The sequence below is a fragment of the Mytilinidion resinicola genome (assembly GCF_010093595.1).
Source record: "Mytilinidion resinicola strain CBS 304.34 unplaced genomic scaffold BDZ99scaffold_28, whole genome shotgun sequence".
Taxonomy (NCBI): Eukaryota; Fungi; Ascomycota; class Dothideomycetes; order Mytilinidiales; family Mytilinidiaceae; genus Mytilinidion; species Mytilinidion resinicola.
The window spans coordinates 63039-87296 of record NW_022985464.1 but is presented as its reverse complement, the minus strand read 5'-3'; the positions used below and the strand labels follow the sequence as shown (position 1 = coordinate 87296).

At 53.5% G+C, this 24258-nt stretch overlaps 9 protein-coding genes across 9 annotated transcripts in view; 4 read left to right on the top strand and 5 right to left on the bottom strand.

Annotated features, from left to right (window-relative positions):
- BDZ99DRAFT_512202 (HET-domain-containing protein) overlaps nucleotides 1–438 on the top strand; it is a 4695-nt gene extending 4257 nt beyond the window's left edge. The window contains exon 3 of the mRNA XM_033724609.1: nucleotides 6–438. Within this exon, the coding sequence (XP_033570033.1) occupies nucleotides 6–430 (425 nt within the window). The 3' untranslated portion in view covers nucleotides 431–438. The remainder of the gene's footprint in view (nucleotides 1–5) is intronic.
- A 1168-nt stretch (nucleotides 439–1606) lies between these two features.
- BDZ99DRAFT_360087 (uncharacterized protein) lies at nucleotides 1607–2093 on the bottom strand (the record flags this gene model as incomplete). The annotated part of the gene is made up of 2 exons (XM_033714664.1): nucleotides 1607–1821; nucleotides 1877–2093. Coding segments are annotated over 2 exons (432 nt in total), but the record flags the coding sequence as incomplete, so codon positions are not given.
- Nucleotides 2094–2251: 158 nt separating this feature from the next.
- On the top strand, nucleotides 2252–3696 carry BDZ99DRAFT_453818 (synaptobrevin-domain-containing protein). The gene is made up of 3 exons (XM_033718348.1): nucleotides 2252–2402; nucleotides 2462–3135; nucleotides 3326–3696. Exons 1-3 carry the CDS (start codon nucleotides 2368–2370, stop codon nucleotides 3349–3351), a joined length of 735 nt encoding a protein of 244 aa, XP_033570031.1. The 5' UTR covers nucleotides 2252–2367; the 3' UTR covers nucleotides 3352–3696.
- On the bottom strand, nucleotides 3629–9955 carry BDZ99DRAFT_427529 (aspartate carbamoyltransferase). The gene is made up of 5 exons (XM_033717162.1): nucleotides 9307–9955; nucleotides 6788–9248; nucleotides 6512–6526; nucleotides 4064–6458; nucleotides 3629–3991 (listed from the first exon to the last, which is right to left on the bottom strand). Exons 1-5 carry the CDS (start codon nucleotides 9917–9919, stop codon nucleotides 3935–3937), a joined length of 5541 nt encoding a protein of 1846 aa, XP_033570030.1. The 5' UTR covers nucleotides 9920–9955; the 3' UTR covers nucleotides 3629–3934.
- An 894-nt stretch (nucleotides 9956–10849) lies between these two features.
- BDZ99DRAFT_503456 (uncharacterized protein) lies at nucleotides 10850–14849 on the top strand. The gene is made up of 2 exons (XM_033723969.1): nucleotides 10850–11220; nucleotides 11275–14849. Exons 1-2 carry the CDS (start codon nucleotides 10962–10964, stop codon nucleotides 14565–14567), a joined length of 3552 nt encoding a protein of 1183 aa, XP_033570029.1. The 5' UTR covers nucleotides 10850–10961; the 3' UTR covers nucleotides 14568–14849.
- Nucleotides 14850–15830: 981 nt separating this feature from the next.
- On the bottom strand, nucleotides 15831–17785 carry BDZ99DRAFT_547604 (putative cytochrome P450 alkane hydroxylase; the record flags this gene model as incomplete). The annotated part of the gene is made up of 3 exons (XM_033726901.1): nucleotides 15831–16330; nucleotides 16400–16616; nucleotides 16690–17785. The coding sequence occupies 3 exons, from the start codon at nucleotides 17783–17785 to the stop codon at nucleotides 16099–16101; spliced, it is 1545 nt and encodes a 514-aa protein (XP_033570028.1). The 3' UTR covers nucleotides 15831–16098.
- A 1042-nt stretch (nucleotides 17786–18827) lies between these two features.
- On the bottom strand, nucleotides 18828–20702 carry BDZ99DRAFT_173707 (uncharacterized protein). The gene is made up of 6 exons (XM_033712994.1): nucleotides 20467–20702; nucleotides 20205–20413; nucleotides 19983–20148; nucleotides 19800–19917; nucleotides 19185–19733; nucleotides 18828–19129 (listed from the first exon to the last, which is right to left on the bottom strand). Exons 1-6 carry the CDS (start codon nucleotides 20561–20563, stop codon nucleotides 19093–19095), a joined length of 1176 nt encoding a protein of 391 aa, XP_033570027.1. The 5' UTR covers nucleotides 20564–20702; the 3' UTR covers nucleotides 18828–19092.
- Nucleotides 20703–21981: 1279 nt separating this feature from the next.
- Nucleotides 21982–23193, top strand: BDZ99DRAFT_503453 (E set domain-containing protein; the record flags this gene model as incomplete). Its single annotated transcript, XM_033723968.1, has 4 exons — nucleotides 21982–22072; nucleotides 22329–22651; nucleotides 22706–22754; nucleotides 22816–23193. 4 exons carry the CDS (start codon nucleotides 21982–21984, stop codon nucleotides 22944–22946), a joined length of 594 nt encoding a protein of 197 aa, XP_033570026.1. The 3' UTR covers nucleotides 22947–23193.
- Nucleotides 23157–24256, bottom strand: BDZ99DRAFT_468405 (uncharacterized protein). The gene is made up of 2 exons (XM_033721234.1): nucleotides 24210–24256; nucleotides 23157–24160 (listed from the first exon to the last, which is right to left on the bottom strand). Exon 2 carries the CDS (start codon nucleotides 24077–24079, stop codon nucleotides 23243–23245), a length of 837 nt encoding a protein of 278 aa, XP_033570025.1. The 5' UTR covers nucleotides 24080–24160; nucleotides 24210–24256; the 3' UTR covers nucleotides 23157–23242.
- Nucleotides 24257–24258: the final 2 nt, after the last annotated feature.

Sequence of the window (24258 nt, the reverse complement as noted above, 5' to 3'; positions counted from 1 at the left end):
CTCAGTGGCCTTCTCTCACGACTCAACACGGCTGGCGTCAGCGTCGTACGACCGTACAGTCAAGATCTGGGATGCAAGCAGCAGCGTGTGCCTGCAGACGCTCAACGTTGGCACGACGCTCAACGTTGGCACGACGCTCAACAACATGTTATTTGACACTACTGGTTTCTATCTTCACACTAGTATTGGTACTATCAATATTAGTGTAACACCATCAGTTTTAAGTACTTCTATAGAGCCTCGGAATCCGAGATATGAAGGCCTAGCGTTGAGTTCAGATAGGGTATGGATAACACATAATTCTGAGAAGCTAGTATGGCTGCCATCAGAGTATCGGCCATCATGTTCGGCAGTGTCAGAGAAGGCAATTGGCATTGGTGTCGGATCTGGAGGAGTCTGGATATATAAGAGTTTGCTTGATATATCTTAGAGTATTCTTATTTTCTTTTTTATCTCTATTTTATAGAGGGGGCCGGGGATCCAGGTGAATATATAGCTTCATTTGCCACAGCAAAGCTTCGAGCATCTTCTAATTAGCTAACTTATAGAACTATATGTTGAAGTTTTGCCACTTAAACGTTAGTAGACGTAGATAAACGCATCGGTTACGCTAGCAGGGAGGACGGCCGACCCGCTCCAGTTATAGGGTTGTGAGATGGCGATTCTGTAGGTGTTCTTAGATAGTTGAGTTGGTTAACTGGAGGCATGGCTAAGTTGAATTGCAAGGCTAGGGTTGACAGCCATACAGCTATAGGTCTAACAGCCACTGTAAGTAAATTACATAGTAATAATTACGTAGGCTGTTTCGCACTAGCCGGGATTATAATTGCTTCTGTTAGAGGTACCGATCGGCGTGGCAACTTTAAATGAATTTGCGTGCAATAGCAGCTACAAGGCTGATAACAACTTCCTAGTATAGTAGTGAGGCTCTAAGGCTCGGATAAGGCCCTTTTATGAGTATCAGAAGTGATAAGAGCTCGATAGTGGTGCTGTGGTAAAGGAATTCTGTTACACTATAAAAAGATGCTCTCTGCAAATTAGGCGCGAGGGCGACGATGCGACCGTAATTTTCTAGTAGGAGAGGTCCCGAGTGTTTAGGAGTGGCCACAGCAAACGACTTATATAGAACTGTGGGAAATATTAATGTGTGCACAGATTCTGAGTTGCTTGAAGTCAATGTACCCATCGGTTTTCTCGGCACGGTGGGTTTCTTGCCACGCAGGGACAGACGTTGGATGCGAGCAGGAAGGTTGATGCTTCCCACGATTATCAGATTTTGCCATAGTGCTCGCAGTGATATCGCTCCTCCTGTGTAGTCATAATTAGCTGCGAGGCCCTGAGAATCGAATGCCCGAGACGTCGGATTGGAGAGACCCATACCTCTTTACCTTACCGATTTGAGAAGATCAAGTCACTCGAATCGCAATGTTTTTCACACTCCTAGAGAAAGCCCCGGATGTCATACTCAACCCTCGCCGTCACTTATCTCCTCATCTCCATCATCTTCATCCACAACAGCCATGACATCCTCCTCACGCCTTGCCTGTACACGCGCCGCATTACTAGCCCCCACAGCCTTTACGATATCATCCACTCCAGATGCATCCTCTTGCGCTCTCTTAATGATAACCTTAGCCCTCCGAATAACTTCATGCTCGGCCTTCCTAATCGTCCCCGAAACCCGCACAACGCGCACAACGCAGGGCTGTGCTATTGGATCTGGAAGCTGTGTCATGAAGCTCAACGCAGCCCATACGAGCTGACAATGTGCGCGTGGGGTTCGGATGATGGCGGTGGACGTGGCGGGGGAGAGGTAGTTTACTGTAGTAATGCTTTAGCATATATTCTATTTTCGGTAGCCACTAGATTCTCGTACTTCTAAGACTCGGAGAGACAACTCCTGCGCCATAGTCGCCAAACAGCTCCGCGACGCCTTGTCTTATAGCTTTCAATAGAAGGGGAGCATCGAGTCGATCAGAGGTTGGCTGGTTGAATTGGAGGACTTGCGACAGCGATTCTTTTGAGGAAGTCGCGGTCGGGGCGCCGGGGTAGAGAAAAGTGGCGACCAGGTATCTATGCTTTACTCTCACCATGGCGACCGGAGGTTGTGCAGGTCCAGTAGAAGTGTGGCTTGTGGAAAATTAATCTGGGGTTGATCGATGCAGGTCCGCACGCTACTGACTCATTGGGCTTAGCCGCAGGTGACGTATCAAATCCTCGGACTGAGCTCTCATGCTCCTTCAACACCACACGCATCACTACATCTCTTCATCGCGAAAATATCGAGAACCACCTCCGAAACAACTACAAACTGCCGAATAACCATCAAGCCATCACATAGTCCTTCAAGAACCCCCGACCGCCACCATGGCCTCCTCATCCTCCCAAACACCGCTGCTCTAGTACGCCTCCCCTCAAGCTCCATCCCCCCCCATTAACTACCACTCACCACCCACCGCAGCTCCTGCATCGCCCACAACAGCACAATCCTCACCGAGCATGCCGCCTCGGCCACCTCCAACACCTCCTCGCTCGCCTCGCTCATCCTGCCCAAAATCACCCACGCCGCGCCCCAGAAGCTCACCTACACGCACGGCGCCTACTTCATCCACTACATCGCCTCGGCCGCCTCGGAGCACCCGGACGCGCCCTCGGCCGGCGGCCTGACCTACCTCGTGATCGCGGAAAGCGGGCTCGGCCGGCGGATCCCCTTCGGCTTCCTCGTCAGCATCAAGCAGCGGTTCCTGGAGGAGTTCAAAGAAACCGCGACCGACTTTGCGCGCCTGCCGGCGTACGGCTGCGCGGCGTTCAACGGCACGCTGAAGCGGCTGATGGTCGAGCAGGGCACGACGGACGCCGGCAAGGCGGATGCGCTGCGCACGGTGCAGAGCGAGATCTCGGGCGTGCGCGAGATCATGACGGAGAACATTGAGCGCGTGCTGGAGCGGGGCGAGCGCATCGATTTGCTAGTGGACAAGACGGATCGGCTGGGGAGCTCGGCGCAGGACTTTCGCGTGCGGAGCAGGGGGTTGAGGAGGAGGATGTGGTGGAAGAATGTGAGGTTGATGGCGTTGTTGGTGGTTGTGGTGTTGTTTTTGATTTATTTGTTTGTCGGGTTTGGGTGTGGGTTACCTGGTGAGTGGAACCTTTTTTTTTTTTTTTTTGATCCATGGGAGAGAGGAAGGGAGTAGCACGGCGAGCAGAGATGCGCTGTGGAAGTCCTCAAAACATCTGCTAGAAGGCGTCAGTCGTCGCCCCATCCCGGCATCCAATTCCCTTCCCCTCCTACTATCCTTCAATCGAGCCACTGCTAACAAGCTCACAGGCTGGTCACGATGCCTCCACCATTAGTCCAATCCATCACAATACCCCAATACTCAGACCAAGGGCTCTCCGGTGTAACCTAACAAGGCGTTACGGCTTCAATTCCTTATTCATTTCCCCGAGTGTATATACCTCAGTATACAAATGTACTACTAATGCACAAAAATCCAACCAATAAGACAAAATGCTACTCCGCACGCGCGCCAGTGATATGCGGGGTATACGTCAAAGAAAAAAAACGGAATAGCTTCCCCCCACACCTCATTACAAGTAGATTCATACACGATATTAATACTTCTCTGAACACAAGGTACTCCACCACCCGATACCCTCCGCCTATCCGATGCGGTCGGATAGATGCAAGAGAAAAAAAAAACGATATTGGTTCTAGTCTAAATGATGCTCTGCCCTGCCTTGCCGGCTTTTTTGGGATCTGATCTGTTATGTTTCCATGCAATGCAAAACACCCTGACTCCGAATGAAACAATCTTTCAATTTGACTTTTTTCCCGAAATCTCAGCCACACACAACAAACTTTTTAGGGAAATGACCTCTTAATCCATGCGCCCAGGGTATGCCGATTGTTGTAAACCGTATCGATCAGCAATCTCTACTGCGCCATCACAAGCGCCAGCAGCGCCATACGGCAGTACAGCCCATATCTCATCTAAGCAAATTTCCCGTCAGTTAGCATTCCATCTTCCCCGGTCCTCCCAGGGTTAACGCTCAAGAGACTCACCTGTCTAAAATACGCCGCCCTTGGATCAAAATCAACCTCCTCATGGATCTCGTTATTCCGCGGCAGCGGATGCATAATCACCATACTGCTCTTCGCCGCCTTCATAACCTTATTATCGACCACATACGAATCCTTGACCGCCTCGTAATGCGCCAGATCCGGGAAGCGCTCCTTCTGCACACGCGTGCAGTACAGCACGTCGCTGCGCGCGACGATCTCGGGCGTGAGCGCCGTGCTCTCGAGGAGCAGCTGGCCACGTGATTTCAGCAGCTCGCGGACAGCGGCGGGGAGCGCGAGCGTGGCGGGCGCGACGAGCTGGATGTTGACGGCGTAGTGCTTGAGCAGCTCGCAGAGGGAGTGCACGGTGCGGCCGTAGCGCAGGTCGCCGACGAAGGTGATGGTTAGGCCGTTGACGGTGCCGAGCTCCTCGCGGATGGTGAAGAGGTCGAGGAAGGCTTGCGTCGGGTGCTCGCGCGCGCCGTTGCCCGCGTTGATGATGGGCACGTTGGAGAACTTCGCCGCCGTGTCGGCCGAGTCCTCGGACGGGTGGCGCAGCACGATGGCGTCGCTGTAGCAGCCCAGGGTGCGGATCGTGTCGGCGAGCGACTCGCCTTTGTTGGTGGACGACATGACTTCGTTGATGACGACGACTTCGCCGCCGAGGCGCTTCATGGCTGTGTCGAAGGAGGCGGAGGTGCGGGTCGAGGGCTCGAAGAACATGGTGCAGAGCACGCGGCCTTTGAGAACGTCGAGGCAGCCGTGGCGTTGGGCACCCAGACGCATCTCTTGGGCAACTGTGAAAAGAAGATGGAGGTCGCTACGTGAAAATTGCTGGACGGACAAAATGTGCTTCCGCTTGAAAGGCGATTTAGCGAGAAGTTGGGCCAGGGATGGGGACGTATTTGGTGAAGTGAGTGTCATTGGCATAGATGTATCTTCGTGAGCTCCTGGGGCAGGTACAAATTCCTGATAGTCAACCTTGCTGATCTCGAGATCGTAATGGCGAGCCATGGCTTCGATGAGAAGCTTCGCGTTCTTGACGTTGGTGACCAATGGAGTCTGGTAGTCTACCGCCATACGCCGCGTCTGGTAGCCCTTGCTCATGTAGTTAGCAGGTCTCCGGTACCGGTTGTTGGATGGCAAGTTGATGTAAAGGTCGATCAGGTTGTTAGCCAGATGCTGTGTTAGGGAGTACTTTGACTTCTGATCATTGTCCTGGTAATGGTTTCCTAGAACTTCCAAGAACTTGACAGGGATGCCGTGCTCTTGGATGTAGTCCGCAGTACCAGCTGTCGCAAAGAGATTGAACCCTAGCTTGTGAAGTGACTCGATGGATGGAAGCATTTCTAGCTTATCCTTAAAAGAGCCGATGGATAGTAGAATGTTCTTCCTGGGAAGCTTGAAGCCAGTCGATAGGAGCGCTTTGATATACGCCTCGTATTTCGTACGACCAAAGCAAGCAACTTCGCCCGTGGATGCCATCTCAACGCCAAGCACGGGATCTGCGCCGGACAGCCTCGAGAATGAGAATTGAGGCACCTTCACTCCTACATAATCGGCAGGTATGTTGACTGGCGGATACTCTTCAAGGTGTAGGCCAGCCATAGCCTTGGTCGCCATCTCGATGAGATCAACACCCATGACCTTGGAGACAAACGGGAAAGATCTCGAGGCGCGCACATTGCATTCAATGACCTTGATCTCATTGTCCTTTGCGATGAACTGTATATTAAAAGGCCCGGTGATGTCTAAAGCATTTCCAATCTTCCGGGTGGCATCCTCGATTCGTCTTACTGTCTCCTGGTCCAAATCCTGCGGCGGCAAAATCAACGTGGCATCGCCTGAGTGTACTCCGGCGTTCTCGACATGCTCAGAGATGAAATGTCCAATCATCTTGCCGTTACGAGCAACGGCATCCATCTCGATCTCTTTGGCGTTCTCGATGTATTTGGTAATCACCACAGGATGCTCCTTTGACACATCGACAGCTTGCGCGAGGTAGTTCGCGAGGTCGTCCTTGGAATACACGGTATTCATGGCAGCTCCAGAGAGAACGTAGGAGGGTCGAACGAGCACTGGATAGGAAACCCTGTTGCAGAACTCAATGGCTTCGTCAATACTTGTAAGTTCCTTCCAGGTAGGTTGATCGACGGCGATTCTGTCAAGCATACGAGAGAACTTATAGCGATTCTCTGCCGTATCGATCATCTCCGGAGAAGTTCCCAGAATCTTGACGTTGAGTCGGTGTAGCGGTAGAGCAATGTTGTTTGGGGTTTGGCCTCCCATGGAAAGGATGACACCACTGGAATTCTCCATTGTGTAGATGTCGAGGACCGTCTCCAAATTTATATTTTCGAAGTAGAGTCGATCGGCTTCGTCGTAATCTGTGGATACCCTGGGCACAACATCAGTAAAATTTCACCGAGAGTATGGGGAGGTATAACAAACGTCTCTGGATTGTAACTTTAGGTAGAAATGCACATGTTAGCGAGTTCTTGTAAAGAATGGGCTTTTAATAACAGATACGGAACCTCTAGTGTCAGTTGTCCTTGAGTGTTAGTCCAGTTCAACACCGTCTGAGGTGGCCTGGTAAGCTATCAGACTTGCCAAAACTGTCGTTTCGCAGTTTTTGATAACTTACCAGGCCACCTCAGACGGTGTTGGACTGCAGCTTCATCTTCGACGGAGTCTGACTCTAGTAAATGTTCCAGGAACCTTACTTACTTGATCATCACGGTTTTGAAACCCTGCTCACGTAGAGTCCGGATAGCTCTCACAGAACACCAGTCAAACTCCACGGATGAGCCAATTCGGTAGACTCCCGATCCGAGCACCATGATACCTCGATCTTCAAAGGAGATATCATGCTCAGTGCCATTGTATGTCAGATAGAGATAGTTGGTGAAAGCTGGGAACTCCGCCGCGACGGTATCAATCTGCTTCACCACAGGCACGATGCCTGCATCGACTCTAGCCCGCCGGACGGCAAGTTCGTTTGAGCCGAAGAATTTTGCAAGCTGTCGATCAGCATAACCAAGTTGCTTGGCCCGTTTGATGAGCGGCTTGGTAATTGATACAGTGGTGTAGGTCTCCATGAGTTTTTCGAAGTTGCTGAGGTCCTTGAGTCGACTCAAAAACCACTTGTCGATTTTGGTCATCTCCCATATCTTATCGACACTGTATCCGGAGTGCATCGCATTTGCAATAGCAAAAAGCCGCTGATCAGAAGGAGTCTGAAGCTCTTCGTCGATGGACATCAAGGCACTCGTTTCGCAGAATCCCAAGTTGTTGAGATCAATGGCACGAATGGCTTTCTGTATGGCCTCTTCGAACGTTCTGCCGATACTCATGACTTCGCCGACACTCTTCATGGAGGAGCCTAGAAGCGTTGACACTCGAGTGAACTTCTTGAGATCCCATCGGGGAATTTTGACAACGACGTAATCGAGCGAGGGTTCAAAGCAGGCGGATGTGACCTTGGTCACCGAGTTCGAGATTTCGTTCAACGGGATACCAAGTCCGAGCTTAGCTGCGATAAATGCCAGAGGGTATCCAGTAGCCTTTGAGGCGAGAGCTGAAGAACGCGACAGACGAGCGTTGACTTCAATGATACAGTACTCCCTGGAGAATGGGTTGAGTGCATACTGGATGTTGCATTCTCCAACGACACCGAGATGCCGGATAACGTTTACAGCCGTGGTTCGAAGCATGTTGTAATCCTCGTCTGAGAGTGTTTGCGAAGGAGCAACCACGATCGAATCTCCAGTGTGGATCCCCAGCGGGTCAAAATTCTCCATGTTGCAAACCGTAATGCAGTTATCGCGACAATCACGAACGACCTCGTATTCAATCTCTTTCCAGCCCTTCATACTTCTCTCGATAAGCACCTGGGGGCTTGCAGCAAAGGCTTTCTGGCAGAGATCGAGCAACTGGGCATCGTCTTCGGCGAATCCGCTGCCTAGCCCACCCAGAGCATAAGCTGCTCTGACAATTACAGGGAAGCCGATGTCTTTGACCACATGCATGGCCTCTTCTACTGAACTTGCGGAGGCTGACTTTGCACATTTCTCGCCTATCGATTCCATGCTTCGAGCAAAGAGCTCTCGGTCTTCGGTCGTGATGATAGTGTCAATAGGGGTGCCGAGGACTTTGACTCCTAGTCCATCGAATTCGTCCTTGAGTTGGATGCCCACTTGCAACGCTGTCTGGCCTCCGAATGTCACGAAGATACCATCCGGTCGGTCTCGTTGTATAACTTTCCTGACGAAATCTGCAGTGACAGGAAGGAAGTAGACCTTGTCTGCAAGGCCTTTTGACGTTTGGATGGTAGCGATATTGGGGTTGATGAGTATCGTATAGATACCCTCTTGTTTCAAAGCCTTGATTGCTTGACTTCCTGAATAGTCGAATTCGCCAGCTTGCCCAATACTCAGACCTCCACTTCCGAGCACAAGCACCTTCTTGACCTTAACTTTAGGATGAAGGCGGGCGTTTTCTTTGGCATCTCCACCTGGGAAATGAACGGGTTGTGAAAGAGCTTTGGGGGATTCAATGGTCTTTTTGATGGTGTCAATGAAGACATCAAATAGGAATTCGGTATCCCTAGGGCCTGGGGTGTGCTCTGGATGGAATTGTACACTGAAGTATGGTCGGCTTGTGTGACGAATACCCTCATTACTTCCATCATTAGCATTGACGAAAACTTCCTCCCAACCCTGAGGCAATGTCTTTGCGTCGACGGCATATCCGTGATTCTGTGAGGTAATGTAGCATCGCCCATTGAGGAGATTTGTGCAAGGAATGTTGTGCCCTCGGTTTCCAAACTTCATTTTCAGGGTCTGAGCTCCGGCTGCACGAGCAAGCAATTGATGCCCCAGACAGATTCCGAAGATAGGGGTAGCCGCTTGTTCCATGGCAGCTGATATGTTTTTGACTGTCGCCTCCATCATGGCAGGATCGCCAGGTCCATTTGATATGAAGAGTCCATCGTATTCGTTGCCCGCGAGTTTTGGAAAGTCGTAATCCCAAGGCACTACTTCCACTTCCACCCCTCGCCTAACAAGGCATCGGAGCTGATTGTATTTCAACCCAACGTCGACACATACAACTCGGACGGGGCGACCAGAGGGGTGTTTGAGGGCAGTTTGCTTTGCAGGGTGGTATATTTTAGGGGCTTTTGTGGACACTGCAATTTGTGAATATCAAGGTGTGTTCAAATAGTATGTGCGAGATGATAGACTCACCTTCCGCGACTAGATTCTTGCTATTTGGATCTTCCCAGGTGACAACCTCATAGTCAGCTCGCCAATCTAAAGCTCCTGAAGCTACACCGTTTGCCAGAACGGTAGAATCGCCATTGGCAATTCGGAAGGGGGACTTTGACGAGGCAAATTTCTTCATGAGCAAACGACCAAGCATGCTGCCTTCTTCCCGAATACGCTTTGTGAGTGCTCGCGTGTCCACTCCAGTAATAGCGGGGACTCCCTGCTCTTTGAGCCAGGCGCCCAGGGACGAAGTAGCCAGATGGTGCGAGTACTCATCCCCGGCATACGCGGCCACGACTAGGCCAGCAATGTGTATTTCTTTGGCCTCGAAGTAGGCCGGAAGCTCAGTGAGAAGACTGTCCATCTTTTCCCTCGAGGGAACGCCATAATTGCCGACCAGGGGGAAAGTGATGACGAGAATTTGGCCACGGTATGAGGGATCGGTTATGGACTCGGGATAGCCCACCATGCCAGTCTGGAAGACCAATTCTCCAGCAATGCTCTTCTCAGCGCCAAAGCTCTGACCGCGGCAGACATAGCCATCCTTGAGCTCCAGGGCCATATCAGGGCCGTCGTGGGCGCGACTCGGCATGGCTGGTGGGGAGGGAATGCCTGGGGCTCAGTGAAGCCTCTCAAGCAGCAATTGCAGAGGCAAGAATTGTGGTGGAGCTGAAGCAGCTGAAGGTCGTCGAGGGAAGAAAAACTTCGAGAGCGACTAGCAATGCGGGGCCAATCGCCTGCAGCGTGGGATGCAGGGCCGAATCTCGGCCCGCGTCTGGATCTCGCCGAGTGCTGCATCCATGGATGCAATGTCCTGACGGCCAGCGACAGAGTCTTCAATTGGGAATTCCCCGGGACTTTTGCTGTGCAAGACGTGTGCACTTACTCACTCCATAGGTACGAAATCACAAAAAGCAACGAGAACTATGGGATTGATGCATGGCACGTGATGCGCAAAGGGCGGTCTGGTCCTTGGTGGTGTTGGACAGCCCTGGAGAGGACTGCAGGCGGCGGGAGGTGTCGTCAAACGATGCAGGCTGACACCCCTTGGCCCACGGCTGACTCTGCTTATTGGGCCGCCGAGAAGGCTGCCACACGTCCATCTCTGTCGTGATTCTCTCCGCCTCCCGTCTCCGCCCTCTCTCCAGGGCGTCGTGGCGATTGGTGCCGGTCCAGACGACAAGACTGGACGAAGCTTGAGGAAAGCTGCAGCGATCGCCGAACCGCACGCCCGTGGCCCTCTGATTTGAGGCTCTGTCCGCTGCACTGCACATCGGGCCATTGGATTTCGTGCTTCTCCATGATGCGCGGCATGCGCATTCAACTCCACCCGTGGCTGTCAAAGGCGCATTAGCGGAGGCTGCCTGCAGATTGCAAGGGCGGCCTGCTGCATTCGCACGCGCCCATTGGCCTGGCACGACGCGAGAAGGCAGAGCAAAATCGTGGGGAAGGGCTGGGCAGATAAGAAGCCATCCTCATGATCACCACCGACGACACGCCCTGAGGAAGCGGTGAGGCAGGTGTGTGTGCCCGGAGGAGAAGTGCGATCCCGCTGCCCTTATCACCACCATCCCCGGATCTTCTCCGCACGACCGCGTCCTTTCTTCCACGCTGCTGCAAGGAGCGAAAAGCATATGTTCGCCTCCCTCCTGCGACCTCAGCAGGCGCGTCGAGCCTCCTCGGAGCGCTCGCCCTTGCTCCAAGCCTTTCGTCGCGCCGCCCCCCGCCAAGATGCAGACAGTGCTGTTGAGGAGCCCGAGGACGAAGACAACGAGTATGCACAGGACGACGACGCCTACGACGAGGACCCAGAGAACGAGAACGAGGATGAAGACGAAGACGATGGCGATGATCGAGATGGGCCATTGCTGCCCGTCTTCTCGGAGATGCTAGGTATATTGATTTGGCCTCTACACACTTTGTTTGCGCTGCTAATACATGTTTTAGATCGCCTGCCCATCTACAGCACCACCCATTCCATACGCATAATCATCGTCCAGCGATGCGAGACAACCCTCTCGTGGGACCAGCTCCGCTCGCCCCAGGTCTCACAGTTCCTCGTCAAGCCTATCCAGCAGCAGATACGCTCCTCCCACTTTTCCCGCGCCACCTTATATGCCCTGATAGCAAATTGTCTGCAGTTCCAGAAAGAAGGCCAGCTGAATCCTGGAATCGTTGGTGTCAGCAAGACCAGGGCCATGATATGCGAGCTGCTCGCCATGCGTTTGATCAAGGAATTCTCTACCAGGGAGCTACTTGATGCCCTGTCCTACGACTTCGACCCGCTTCAAGGAATGGCGCCTCTCGATCATGCGCAAGGTGCAAACAGGCCCCGCTCGAGTCCGCGTTCCGCTCGGATATCCACAATAGAGATTGCCATTCGTGCCCAGTCGAAGAAATTCCTAGCACATCCCTTAGTCGTACAACAACTGGAGGCCATCTGGGCTGGAACCATTGTCTTCCACTCGGCCGCCGACAATCTGCATAGGACCCCCTCTCGACGCGATTCGTCCAAACTTCGCGCCTATGGTACAACGAGAGCCGGTCTTTCTCCTGGTAGAGGACCCTCTAACGCACCTAGGGTCAAGATAGAAAGCTCTGATCAGCTCTTGAACGAAGCCACGCTCAGACGCTCAGTCACTTTGTATGACCCTCACGACGCATCACTATTCAAGCTCTCTCGTCTTCGTGTTCCCCGTTATAGGCAGTTGTTCTCAACAGGCTCCTTCGCCGTCATGCTTGGCTTGTTCTTAGCAGTCTTGGTCCAGAAATCCGACGACATTACCGGACTCGAAGTTATTTTCTGGTTCTGGAGCGCTGGTTTTATGCTTGACGAGATTGTCGGCTTCACTGAGCAAGGCTTCGGCTTGTACATCATGAGTGTCTGGAATGCTTTTGATCTCGGTATACTCTTCCTCTTCGTGGCCTACTACGTGTTGAGGCTCTATGGAATACTTATGCCCAGTGTTCAAAAGCACTACGTCGCTAACATGGCTTATGATGTGCTCGGGACGACCGCCGTTCTGTTGTTCCCGAGGCTGTTTTCCGTGCTCGACCATTATCGCTATTTCTCGCAGCTGCTCATCGCATTCAGAATGATGGCCATGGATCTGGTCGCCATTCTGGTCCTAATTATCATAAGCTGTAGTGGCTTCTTCGTTGCATTTACACTTGCATTTAGCAATGACCTAGATGCCGGCGGGGCCGCCTACGCCCTCTTTCAAATGCTCATGGGCTTTACCCCTGCTGCGTGGGATATCTGGGGAGAGTACAACATCCTAGGAAAAGGCATACTTACGCTATTTCTCTTCATTTGTCACTTCCTGATTGTTACGATTTTGATCACAGTCTTGACGAACTCTTTCATGGCCATCGTACAGAACGCAAATGAAGAGCATCAATTTCTTTTTGCAGTCAACACCATCTCGATGGTCAAATCCGACGCTTTGTTCTCGTACATTGCTCCGACAAATGTACTCGGATGGCTGCTCATCCCCTTGAGATTCTTCATGCCGTTTCGGAAATTCATCAAGATGAATCGAACTGTCATTAAGATGACCCACCTACCGGTTCTGTTTTCTATATTTGCTTATGAGCGCTTTATCCTATCGTACTCTGCATATGGCCCGACGGACCTAGTTGAACAGCGAGGCCGAAGTGCTGCGAAGCTTCCAGCTTTCACTATGCGAGGCCCTGGAGATCTGTTTAGTCCTGGAGCTCGGCTTCGAGAGCCGTCAATCACAACCTTTCAAAAGGATCGCGCTCTCGATGAAGTCTTCCGGAGGCCGTTCAGGGATCCGTCACTCAGCCAGGCAAACGCTGGTACAATAGTCGGTCGAAGAAAATCGAGCAATGTAGTCCGCGACTGGATGCAGGGTATAGGACATGAAGGAGGCACACCTCCCCCGATGGAAGAGCCTCGCTCTGTACTCGACCAGCTTGAGTCTCGGCGGCCGAGGATTCGACGAGCCAACACAGGTCAGCAACCGATAGCCAAACGAAAGAATCACTCCGCAACCACTCGATCTGTTGCCTCGGACCCAGAAGAGCTGTTGACAATGAGGCGCTCAAGACCTTATCCGATTCAAGAGGAAGAAGGCGAGTTGCCTGATATGAGCATGGATGATATCCTCCAAACAGATGGCGACGGCGATGATGAGCTCGTCACAAACGACGAAGATGATCAAGAAACATCCACTCGCGAAGGCTCCGACAAAGAGAATCGCCAGCACAGGGCCTACAGCTCTTCATCTGAAGACTACTTCCGAACTCCCATGACGGCGAAGCCAGAGACACCAGTCCAACCCAGCTCTCTATCCTCTTCCGCAGCACGCGCTCGACAACAACTGCAGCCAAATGCCACCCCCAGCTACTTTTTCGGCCCTGGGGCCTCCCGTCCTAACCGCGGCCACTCCCGCCAACTCTCCACCAACACCGTCCTTTTCAACCCGGCCGAATCCAAACCGCCATCCCAACCTCAATCCAAACCCACCTCCCAACCCTCCCGCCAACCATCCGCCCGCCAGTCCCGCGCCACCTCTCCCGCCAAACGTCCCACCACCGCAAACCGCTCCGGCACCGCCACTCCATCAGGCCGTCGCACGCCCAAACGCCCCGTTCTCCCGACCATCCAATCCGCCCGCGCGCGCCCCATCATGCCACCCCACGGCCTCCACAACTCGGCCCTCTCCTTCAGCGACTTGCTCGGCCTCAACATCGGCCCCCGCCGCGACCCGTCCTTCAACGCGCGTGCGCTCGACCTCGCGTCCGACCTCGGCGACAACAAGCACGGGCCCGACTTTGGCGCGCTGCCCGCCAGCTTCTCGACCCAGCTGGAGATGGAGGCGCTGCGGCGCAGCAAGAAGAAGGAGGAGGAGGAGGGCATGGTCAGCCGCATCATGCTGGCGCGCATGACGACGCTGGAGGAGGGGTTCCGGGATGTGCTGAAGGAGGTCAAGGGGCTGAGGGGGTATGATGGCGGGGGCACGGCGACGGGGGTCACGAGTCGGGCGGGGAGCACGAAGGATGCTGGGGAGGGGGGAATGCGCAAGAAGAGCGGGAAGGGGCGGAAGAAGGCGGTGGCGGAGGGGCAGAGGGCGGTGGTGGAGCAGGTGGGGAGTTTGCCGACGACACAGACGCTGATGCAGGGAGAGGGAGAGGGAGAGGGGGAGGGGGAGGGTGAGATACCGGATTTGGCGGAGGCGATGAAGGGGGAGAGGGTGGGGAGCAGTAGTCTTTGATTGAGCGATAGGTTCAGGGGCGGTATTGTCTGGCACTTCTATGGTGGCATTTGCATAGTGTTGTCTTTTTGCATTTGGGTTTGAGGCCGAAGGGCATTGGTGAATGCATGGGGGCCAGGGGTAAGAGGGGTTGTATTATAGCATATGGCGGATACCCAGATCAATTCATAATTTCTTTCCTTCATTCATTCGTATATTTCATATCTCTTCCGTCTTTACACGTTCTCTAGCCCTTGCTTTTTTTGTCTTTGGTATTCTTGACTTCCTACTTCCTATCGCTTGGTGGTTCCCCCCCACCCCCACCCCCACCCCCACCCCCACCCCCAATCCACTCCGCGTGAATTCGCTTCCCCAGTGGAGCATTGTCACACAGCCATGTGTGAAGTAGCCCTGTGAACCCCCCCGCCCCGGAAATCGTATGGTCCTACCCCGTATCGGAGGAGATGCCAGCGTCTCTCTATCTCCTTGGTGCGGTAGGCACCGCCATGGACAATCGGGAGTACAGTTCCGCCTGCGTCGTCGTTGGAGAAGGCGGGTGGCGTTGCGGGTTAAGGAGATTTGATGATGTCTGTGTCTTCGGCTTCTTGTTGACCGGATACATGGAAGGTGGGACATCGACGCGGTGTTGCGGAGGTTGGTTTCTACAAGGGTAGTCTTTGCTGTGTCGGTGGTGTTGATAGAGGAGGTGGTGGTGTCGTGACGTGTCCCTGTCGAGGTTGTGAGGGGGGGGGCTGTCTGTGGGGCTGTTGCCAATTTCGGTCTCTGTTGACAGTGACGTCGGGCGTCGCGTGGTGATGAGCGGGTGACGGAGTGATGTTTGCTCGGAGAGGGCGGGCTAGAACGGCTATCGTGGGCGTCGAGAAACCTCACGGCGCTGCGTAAGCAGGCGAGATGCCTTCGGTGAAGTGATCTTAGGCATAAGGGAAAAGAATTGCACAGGTGAGATGCCCTCGGTGACGTGAAAGCGCTCCCACACGTGAGATCCCCAGCCCACATACAAAATAAGCATGTGACCCTCGTCCATAGTCAGTCTACATATTTCGAAATTTTCTTCCCCTTACCACTAATTTGCCCCAGCAGCTCCGTTGGTAATCTCGGCCACATCGTGTGTAAGCCCGCGGCTGGATCCCAGGCATTATACCTCGCGAGGTAGCGTTTCACTACCGTCGACAACCTCACCTGGGTCTTGAGTTCGATTCTCAATTCGGCCCTTGTGTTAAAAAGTCGAGTTTGACTTCGGGCGGCCTGGTTTAGTAGAGAGGCTTGGAAGCCTGGTAAAGAGGACGTATGCAGTTGGTGCGTGAGGCTGAGAGTGGCCGGTTAAGATGACAGAATTGAAAATATACCGCGGGCGGGCGAGACTTAGAGAAACCCCATCCGGGGTGGCTACACCCTCGAAAGAGGGTGGTGTTTTGCTCCCCAGATGTTCTTTTTAGTGCAGGCCCTACTTAACTTTCTGTGAGCTCTCTCGCTCCTCTAAGAGTCTCTTCTTTTTGCGCGTGTGGGGTCTCTTTCTTTTTTGGGATGTGCTTTAGGGATGCGGGAGGTTGGGGTGGAAAAGGGTTTGGGTTGTCAGTTTGACTTTGCACCCCGACCTCACTGACATTGACAGAACCAGCTTCTCTGCCCATACTGAACTGTCGCCCGGCTGTACGTCTTCGAACGATTGTAAAAGCCGGACGGTGGTGTAGAGCGCCTCAGTGAGGGCGTGCTGTTGGCCGATGCACGTGCGCGGCCCGCCGGAGAAGGGGAGGTACTCCCAGCTGAAGAACGGAGGAACGATTTAGCTTTCGTCGAGGTCAAGACAGGAAAGGAAAGCAAGTGGCGTTTACCTAGTCCTGAGGCTCTCCCACCTCTCTGGGCGGAACTCATCAGCGTCGTCGCCGTAGATATCTTTGCGATGGTGCATCGAGTAGGGAAAATGCAACACGCGCGTGCTTTTGGAGAGGAATATGGGGGATCGCCCGTCTTTGCCACCACCGAGGGGGAGGATGGTGTCTTTGAGCGCAATGCGGGAGTTGACTGGGATGACGGGGTAGAGTCGTTGAACTACAGGTCTCGTGTTAGATGACTGGGGTTCTAAGATGAGAACACGAGAAGTTATACATGGGTGAATGCTTACCTTCTCTTATGGTCCAATTCAGGTACTTCAAGCCTTTAACGTCTTCGAAATTAGGGAGTTGTGTCTCGAAACTCGATAATACTTCATTCCGTAGCTTAGAAAACACATCAGGTCGACGTGCAAGTGTAAACCACAATACCGTCAGCAAACTAGACGTCGTACCCCCTCCCGCAACAATAACAGCCATCAGCTCCGCAGCAAGCCTCTTTTCATCATACCCACTCCTCGCAAGGTGTGGCAGAAAGACGTATCTTGCCCCTTCCTCCTCGTCTCCGTTATCCGCCATCGTCCCTTTGTTAGCGTTCTGCAACGCGAGGGCCCGTCGAACATAGATGTTGACAAATGCTTTCATATCCCTAATACACTGATGGAACTTCGGATCCGGCATCAGCGTCGCCAACCACCCAATACCCATGCGGAACGATAGCCCCTCAGACGCGTACGTAAACGCGTCCATGAACCTCCTCGCCTCATCTCGCGGCGTCCCGCTCAGCAGATTCGTGCTCTCGCCCAGCATCAACTCGGTCGCTGAATCCATCGTCAGCTCGCCAAACAGTGGCTGCAGATCCACGACTTTTCCGTGCTTGGGAATCTTCTCAATGAGCTGTCGCACATGCACCTCGAGCCTAGACATGTCCCCAATCTGGCTGCGGACGAAATTGGGTCGCAGCAGCGCTCGCGAAGCTTGCCATTGTGCACCGTCGAGCGTGAAGATTCCTGGCCCGAAGATAGCAAGTGCATCTTTGCGTGTCTGGGACTGGCCGTAGTCCTCGTAGCGGGTGGCGAAGATAGTCTTTACGTTCTCAGGCTCGATGGTGTAGATGACGCGGGAGCCGAGGAAGTTGGTCGAGTATGTGTATACGCCACCTTGGATGCGCTTGAAGGTGTTGTCGAGATGGTTCATCAAGTTTCCGCGCTGTAGGTTACGGAGACAGAGGATGAGAGAGTCGAGCCCGAAGATAGGATCGATGTGGGGATACGATGGAGGCGGCTTGCATCCTTCTCCGTCTGCGCGCGTATGTTGTCGGAAGTGGGATAAAATTAAGGTGGCAACGAGAGATAGAATCAAGAAGCCTGTTGACAAAGAATAGAACATGGAATAGACTTCCGACGGATGAAAGTTGGGTGTTTTGTCGATAACCTCCGCCATAGAAGCATTCTCTAAGCGGAATGAAGGATACAAACAAGCGTTCTTGATGTAGGTCGTCGGCAAGGTATAACATCATTGCGGAAAAAAGGTACATATATTGGCGTACTGGCTGCTAGCTGTCCAATGTGCCTACCTGAGATGGTGCTTACAGACCGCGGTCTCGAACCCAAAGGTTGGTTTGGGCCGAGAGACATGGGTGGCCTTACGTGATGATTAAGTTGCAAGAATACCTTATAGGCGCTCTCAAGGCTCCTATCAGCAGAGATCTACATAAATGTGATGGTCTTAGCCAATGACGGCTAGGTCGCGGTGTAGATTATTGAGGGGAAGACAAGTCAGACAGCTACGTCGACAGGGAAGCATGATGCTAGTGGAGTGCTACGGCGGGCGGTCTGTAAAACCCTGCATAGGGGTGGGTTTAGCAGCCCTATGCACCACTATACAATCCTGCGAAGTACTCCTGGCCTTGGGCAACTTTCCAAAGATCAACTCTCATAGTTATTAAGTCCGGTTCACGATGTCTGGCAATCCCATACCGCATTACTTCCCAACAGCACTGCCATAGAATAGAGATCTGCATGAGACAAGCGACGGAGTCTGGCAATGTTCGTACTGCGCTTCTGAGGTTCTGCGAAAACCGCTGCTTCATAGCTTCGCCATCTTCAGCATCCAGGGCAATCCTTCTAACTGCGCCTCGATCCCACATCGTAGTTTTGCATTTCATGTATTTGAGGACGTAGCTACCTATATGCCTCTCATACGGTGTGTGCTGAGGGGGGCGGGCAGGTGCTCGTGGAGGATGCCAATACTGAAATTACAATGAATACCTATCTATTTCACTCGCACAAGTTCAACTCTCTCTCTCATATGTCTCCATTTTGCAATGCAAGCAAGCCCCTACGACCCAGCTTATTCAAAGCCCGCCTGTCCAATTGACCTGTTGCCCAGCCCCCACCCCTCGAGCCCACCAAACCCCCACCAACCGGAAGAAACCTCTACCATAAGAGGAAAATATGGAATGGATTGGATTGGACTGGATTGGCCGCATGCCGATCGCTAGGGGTGAAAAAGGTTATTGCAAAGCTGCCTTGACGCCGAAAAACACAGTATACTAAACAAAGGAAAAGTGAAGAAGGATGTGGTATCAGGGGGAAGATGAAGGAAGGGGAACCCAGGCGTGCTTAACCAAAACCTCAAGCACACGTAAATCAGAGCAAAGCAAAAAGATCGGGCCAAGATGTGGTTGCTGGGGATTACAGGAAGTAAGGGGAGAAGTACGGAATGGAGGCCCTGCTCGCATGTTAGTACGTCGGGTTTTCGTGTAGGATATGCAGGGAATACTTACCCAATCGCAGCCAATGCAATGGTGCCGAATAACGCTTTCCTCGTGACGGTATCCTTCTTGGCCTGCTCTTCGAGCTTCTTCACTTTCTTCGTTGGTTGTGCGGCGGCGGCGGCTTCCTCCTCGTCGACCTCGACTTCGTCCACCTTGCGCTTTGATGGCTTGACGCCGTTGACTTGCTTTGCGTCTAGTTTGTTCGCCTCCTCAACCATTGCCTGGGCCTTCGCGATCATCTCCTCGGGGCTCTCTGGAAGAGGTAGCGTTGGTGAGTTCGCAGGCCAGTCGAATTTGATAGCTGTGGTGGCCAGCTCACCTTCGCCGTTCGTTTCAACAGTGTTAGTGACCTCAAGCTTCGCGACTTCTTCGTCCACCGACTCAGAGACGATCGATTCCGATGTGCCGTTTTCGAGAACGTTTGACAGGTTGCTGGGCGCCGTCTCGCTCTTGGTTGTGTCGGCCTTGGCTGAGCTCCTCGTGCTCCTCGACTTGCGCGGGCTTGCCATCTTCCTGCTCGGGGTCGCGATCTTGCTGGGCGAGACTGAGCGCGAGGCTCTGCTGCGCAATGAGCGCGCTGCTGATGAAGGAGGAAGCAGGGATCCCTTGGTGGGGACGACAAACTTTGGCGGGGTCATGATCTGGTTGATGGATTTGTCTTTGCTGCCTTTTTCGATTGGTTCGGGGCTGAGCAGGGCGTCGACCCAGAGGCGCAGGCCGTATTCCTCGGAGAGTTCGAGGGCTGTGGAGGTTCGCGTTAGTTGGTGAATGCTGCATTCCTCGCGTAACTGCGGGTGGCGGACACACCTTCGTCTGGCGCAATCCATACACTGCCAGCCACCTCTTCTGAGCCGATGGCAGACGACATTTCCTTGTGGTGCTTACGCTCGGCTTCCTCTTCTAGCGACGATGCCCATGGGAACGCGGCCTTGAACATTCCCGTCGCGCTGATGAAGCCATCGCTACTCCGTCGCTATCAACCAGTCAGCATCACAGATCCATCAGCAAATCGATTGCGCTTCGTCGTACCATCAAGAAGTATGATTCTGGCCATGCCCCTTGCTTTGCGACGAGAAAGATGCCGGAGCCGCTGAGGTCTTTCGGCAAGGGTACCCGCAGATGCGCATAGTCGAAGGTTCCCAGGTTCGCAGGCTTCGAAGCGTTCGCAATGCCAACTTGGCCTACCTTGACGGCCAGATTGGTCTGGCCTAAGCGCCGGCGCTCAACCAGTATCTCATCTGCGATGGTTAGTGATGGATTTCGCCAGGCGCATTGAGCTACGTGTACATACGGCCAGGTGAGTGCTCCTCGTCGATGAGAGGGTTTCGTTTGGGCGGCAGCGATCGCTTGGGCGCAGCCTCCTCGGCGATTGCTTTCTTGGAGACCATGCTGATGCGCGGGGATGGAAGTGGTGAGGTATGGATGGAGGTCCTCGAGTGAGGTGGGTCGGAGACGGGAGGCGGGAACGCGCGCAGACTTCAGCGACCGGCTCGAGGGGGCAGACGGAGCGGCGAGAGAGCGATGCGTCGGTGTTGGGGCAGCGCCAGAGTAGAATACACAGAATAAGCTCCACAGCAGCGGACGACAGGCTGGAGAGAGAGTCGCAGAGGCTCGCAGTGAAGAGTGGTGCGCTCGGACAGCTGTCTGGGAGGAATATCCATGCGACGCTAGCGAGTAATCGAGTGGCTGGCAGGGGCTGGAGGGCTGGAGGCTGGAGGGCTGGGTCCTTCCCCAGATTTTGCACCGCTCGACGCCCACTGAAGTTTTGCACTCCCGATTCGGCCGCACGATGGTATTGTTTTCCCAGACGGGAGCCCAATCTCGGCTTCGGGCCAGAACGAGCACAACGGGCAAAGCTTGGTGGAGGCGCTTGCCTGCCAAGTTTTCTGGAAGACAACCCTTGCCGCCGGGAGACAGGCGAACATGTGGAGAGCGGATGCTGCCCATTGCTCACGTTAACTAATCTACCTATGGTATATGCAAATTCAGCTATAGGAGCCAATTGTAGTCGAGACTTGCCTATAATGTTTTCGGAACTCAGTCTGGGCAGAATCGGCTCTCTTTCTACGATCGAGGGTGCTTCAACATACGTTCAAAGATAATACAGAGATGATTCCAGTTGCACGCTGGGTGGGATTGCTGGTTCAGCTTAGGGGGTGTCGGCTCGTACCAAGGAGGCATACCGCTGTAGTATTCTAGTTATATCAAAGGAAACACCGGCTTCCAATATGTATGAATTTAGGATTTCAAGGAGGCGAGAATACTTGACAGAGAACCAAAGATGGCCGAACGTTCATCTGATTTGGCCTTGATAAACGGACATTGTATGACTGTGACGTAAATCTATATCCATAATCCCGGTGTCGTTCGCTGTGCTGTCTCTAGAAGAGGCTACGGGACAGCCCTTGCGGCTGCGATTGGCGGGAGTGCTTCTCCTAGCCGTCTCAAGATTCAACACCGCCACCATATAGGCTCTAATTATACCCCATACACAAACACTGATAGGTCTCCTAGCAGATGCATCACACTCTGGCATCACCCTCTGTTTCAAAGGCTGAGATACACGTCAGCAGGAAGCGAACAGGACCGAGAGTGCTCACGGGCCATTCCCTCAAACGGCCTAGCTGTGCTTCACCGCCAGCCCCACATGTGTTTTATGAAGGTTGCTGCCCCACTTGTCAGTCAACGGCTTGCAACACCACAGCATTCCCCTCCTCTGTCCAAACACGCCTGGTTGTACAGAACCAGCATACCAGTCATCCCACAAATCTACCCTCTACCGCCATAATCACCACAACCCTCCAACATGGCCGACCACCACGACGAGCTCCAGCCCGAGGCGACCGCGGGGTTCAAGGTTGCCGAGTCCAAGACCATTGACGAGTACCACAAGCTAGGTGAGTAGCATGGAGAAGCTCCGAAGTGGACAGGTTCTTTCATTTCAGCTTGAACGTATCTGCTCTGTATAGTTCCCCGCTCCGTGGTGTCCAACAGGCCGAGGCTGCATCGCGGGGACCTAATCCCCCCACCAAGCATTGTTTACCCAAAAGTCCCGCTGCAAGCCTCTCAAGATTGATATTCCTTCGAGTTGCAATCTGTGGAAACATTGCACCATTTATCTACTATATATCTTACCCTAACTCAACCCCTAAGACCAGAACGACGAGTCCCTTAAGAAGTGGAAAGAGTCACTTGGCATCGGATCCGGCAACTCCATCTCCAACCCCAACGACCCCCGCAAATGCATTATCCTTTCCCTCGGTCTGGAAGTCGAAGGCCGCCCAGACATAATCATCGACCTGAAAGCCCCCGGTGCCATCGAGGCACTCAAGGATAAGCCTTTCTCTATCAAGGAGGGCGCCGACTTTCGGATGAAGGCTACCTTCCAGGTGCAGCACCAGATCCTCTCGGGCATGAAATATCTCCAGGTCGTCAAGCGGAAGGGCATAACGGTCAATAAGCTGCAGGAGATGATTGTGGGTTTACATTGTTGCTGAGCGAGCTGAGGCTGGCATGCTGACGGAATACAGGGTTCTTTCAGCCCGAACACTGAGGACAAGCCAATTTGGGAGAAGAAGTGTACGCCTTCCGCTTTTCCAACTGGATCACCTGAACCAAGCTAATCTGGTATTTCCCTTAGTCGAGACAGAGAGTGCTCCCAGCGGCATGCTTGCCCGTGGCCACTACACCGCCATGTCCAAGTTCGTCGACGACGACAACGAGACGCATCTGAAGTTTGAGTGGGCCTTTGACATCAAGAAAGACTGGTAGGGCCCTGTGATTGATGGTCTGCGGCACTTTGGGCCGATCCAGAAGAGCGAATGTGGACGTGACTATGAGAGATGAGCTGATATTCATGTGGGAGGTTTGAGGGTCAATACCGGTGTTCTGGTTGAGGGGTTTACTTCATAAAACGGCTGTTGGTTACGGCACAGGTTGGACTATATGGTGGCGAGTAGAGGCAGAGCGAGATTCGAATCAATGGGCTTTACACGGCATTTGAATGAATTCCAGATACTCCTACATGCTTGTACACTTTCTTTGATTATAAGTCCATGAACCGTGACCTACATTTCATCCATACGCTCCCTCTCCTCTTCTGGGACCTCTATCTCCCCGTCAACGTCAAACCTGAACCACCTCTCCGCAACCGTCCTGACCTTCACCGTCCGCCCGGCCCAGCCCCTCTCACCACTCCCAGCCCCGAGCCTACGCATCGTGGTGTTCAATATCGGAACCTCCTGCTCCCACGGATCTTCATCCCTCTCACCTCGGCCAGCCTCTTCTGCATTATCTTCTCGCCCACCTACACCTCCATCATCCCCACCACCCATATCTGCATCATCACCTTCACTGCCCCCCTCTTCCACGCCCAAACTCATCCCTTTCTTCCCACCGCACTCCACAACCACCAACTCCTCTCCCGCCCTCGCCGCCGCCTCCACCGCAGCCGCAAAGCACCTCCCAAGCCCTTGCGCCGAGAACGAGGGCGTGTGCGAATGCAGCGCTAGCGGATCGACGAGATACAGTATCCGCCCGCCTCCAGCTCCTGCACCACTGATAATCTTCGTTTCCTCGTCCCCATTCCCTGCTCCTGCACCCGCTACGTCCTTCGTCCCCTTGTACACACCCAACCACCCCAACAAGCTCGCCACGCTCGGACAAAACACGAGCTTGATCTGCGAAGACGTCGCGAGGGTATGCAGAGTCGGAGTCAGCGCGTCTGAGCGGCTAGAGCTCGGGGTATTGGTCGCGTGGACGAGGTGGGCGAGGAAGGCCGGGCGCGTGGAGCAGATTACGAGCGTGGCGGGCGCGGGGGACTGCGCGGCGAGGATGCGGGTTAGGAGGGCGGGAGTCGTGAGGGAGTGGAGGATGGTTGGTTGAGAGGGTTGTGGTGGTGGCATTGCGGGTTGGAGCTCAGGGCTGGGGATGTGATGACGAGATTGTTGTGAGGAGGGTTGGAGACATGATGGCGGAGGTTCAGGCTATAGGTTCTTAAAGTTCTGTGAGTAAGTAGATGGAGACTTGACTGACTTGTAGCCTTGTTTGGCGTGGTAAGGAGTCCCCCCGTGGGTTGTGTGAA

Bases quoted from the DNA above. Each gene is read 5' to 3' on its own strand.
- BDZ99DRAFT_453818 (XM_033718348.1), top strand. From the start codon at position 2,368: ATGGCCTCCTCATCCTCCCAAACACCGCTGCTCTA. The intron at 2,403-2,461 runs GTACGCCTCCCC...CACCCACCGCAG, and splicing joins TCCCAAACACCGCTGCTCTA to CTCCTGCATCGCCCACAACA. The intron at 3,136-3,325 runs GTGAGTGGAACC...ACAAGCTCACAG, and splicing joins GTTTGGGTGTGGGTTACCTG to GCTGGTCACGATGCCTCCAC.
- BDZ99DRAFT_427529 (XM_033717162.1), bottom strand. From the start codon at position 9,919: ATGCCGAGTCGCGCCCACGACGGCCCTGATATGGCCCTGGAGCTCAAG. The intron at 9,249-9,306 runs GTGAGTCTATCA...CACAAATTGCAG, and splicing joins CAAGAATCTAGTCGCGGAAG to TGTCCACAAAAGCCCCTAAA. The intron at 3,992-4,063 runs GTGAGTCTCTTG...AAATTTGCTTAG, and splicing joins GGGCGGCGTATTTTAGACAG to ATGAGATATGGGCTGTACTG.
- BDZ99DRAFT_503456 (XM_033723969.1), top strand. From the start codon at position 10,962: ATGTTCGCCTCCCTCCTGCGACCTCAGCAGGCGCGTCGAGCCTCCTCG. The intron at 11,221-11,274 runs GTATATTGATTT...TACATGTTTTAG, and splicing joins CGTCTTCTCGGAGATGCTAG to ATCGCCTGCCCATCTACAGC.
- BDZ99DRAFT_173707 (XM_033712994.1), bottom strand. From the start codon at position 20,563: ATGGTCTCCAAGAAAGCAATCGCCGAGGAGGCTGCGCCCAAGCGATCG. The intron at 20,414-20,466 runs GTATGTACACGT...TAACCATCGCAG, and splicing joins CGAGGAGCACTCACCTGGCC to ATGAGATACTGGTTGAGCGC. The intron at 19,130-19,184 runs GTAAGTATTCCC...ACATGCGAGCAG, and splicing joins ATTGCATTGGCTGCGATTGG to GGCCTCCATTCCGTACTTCT.
- BDZ99DRAFT_468405 (XM_033721234.1), bottom strand. From the start codon at position 24,079: ATGCCACCACCACAACCCTCTCAACCAACCATCCTCCACTCCCTCACG.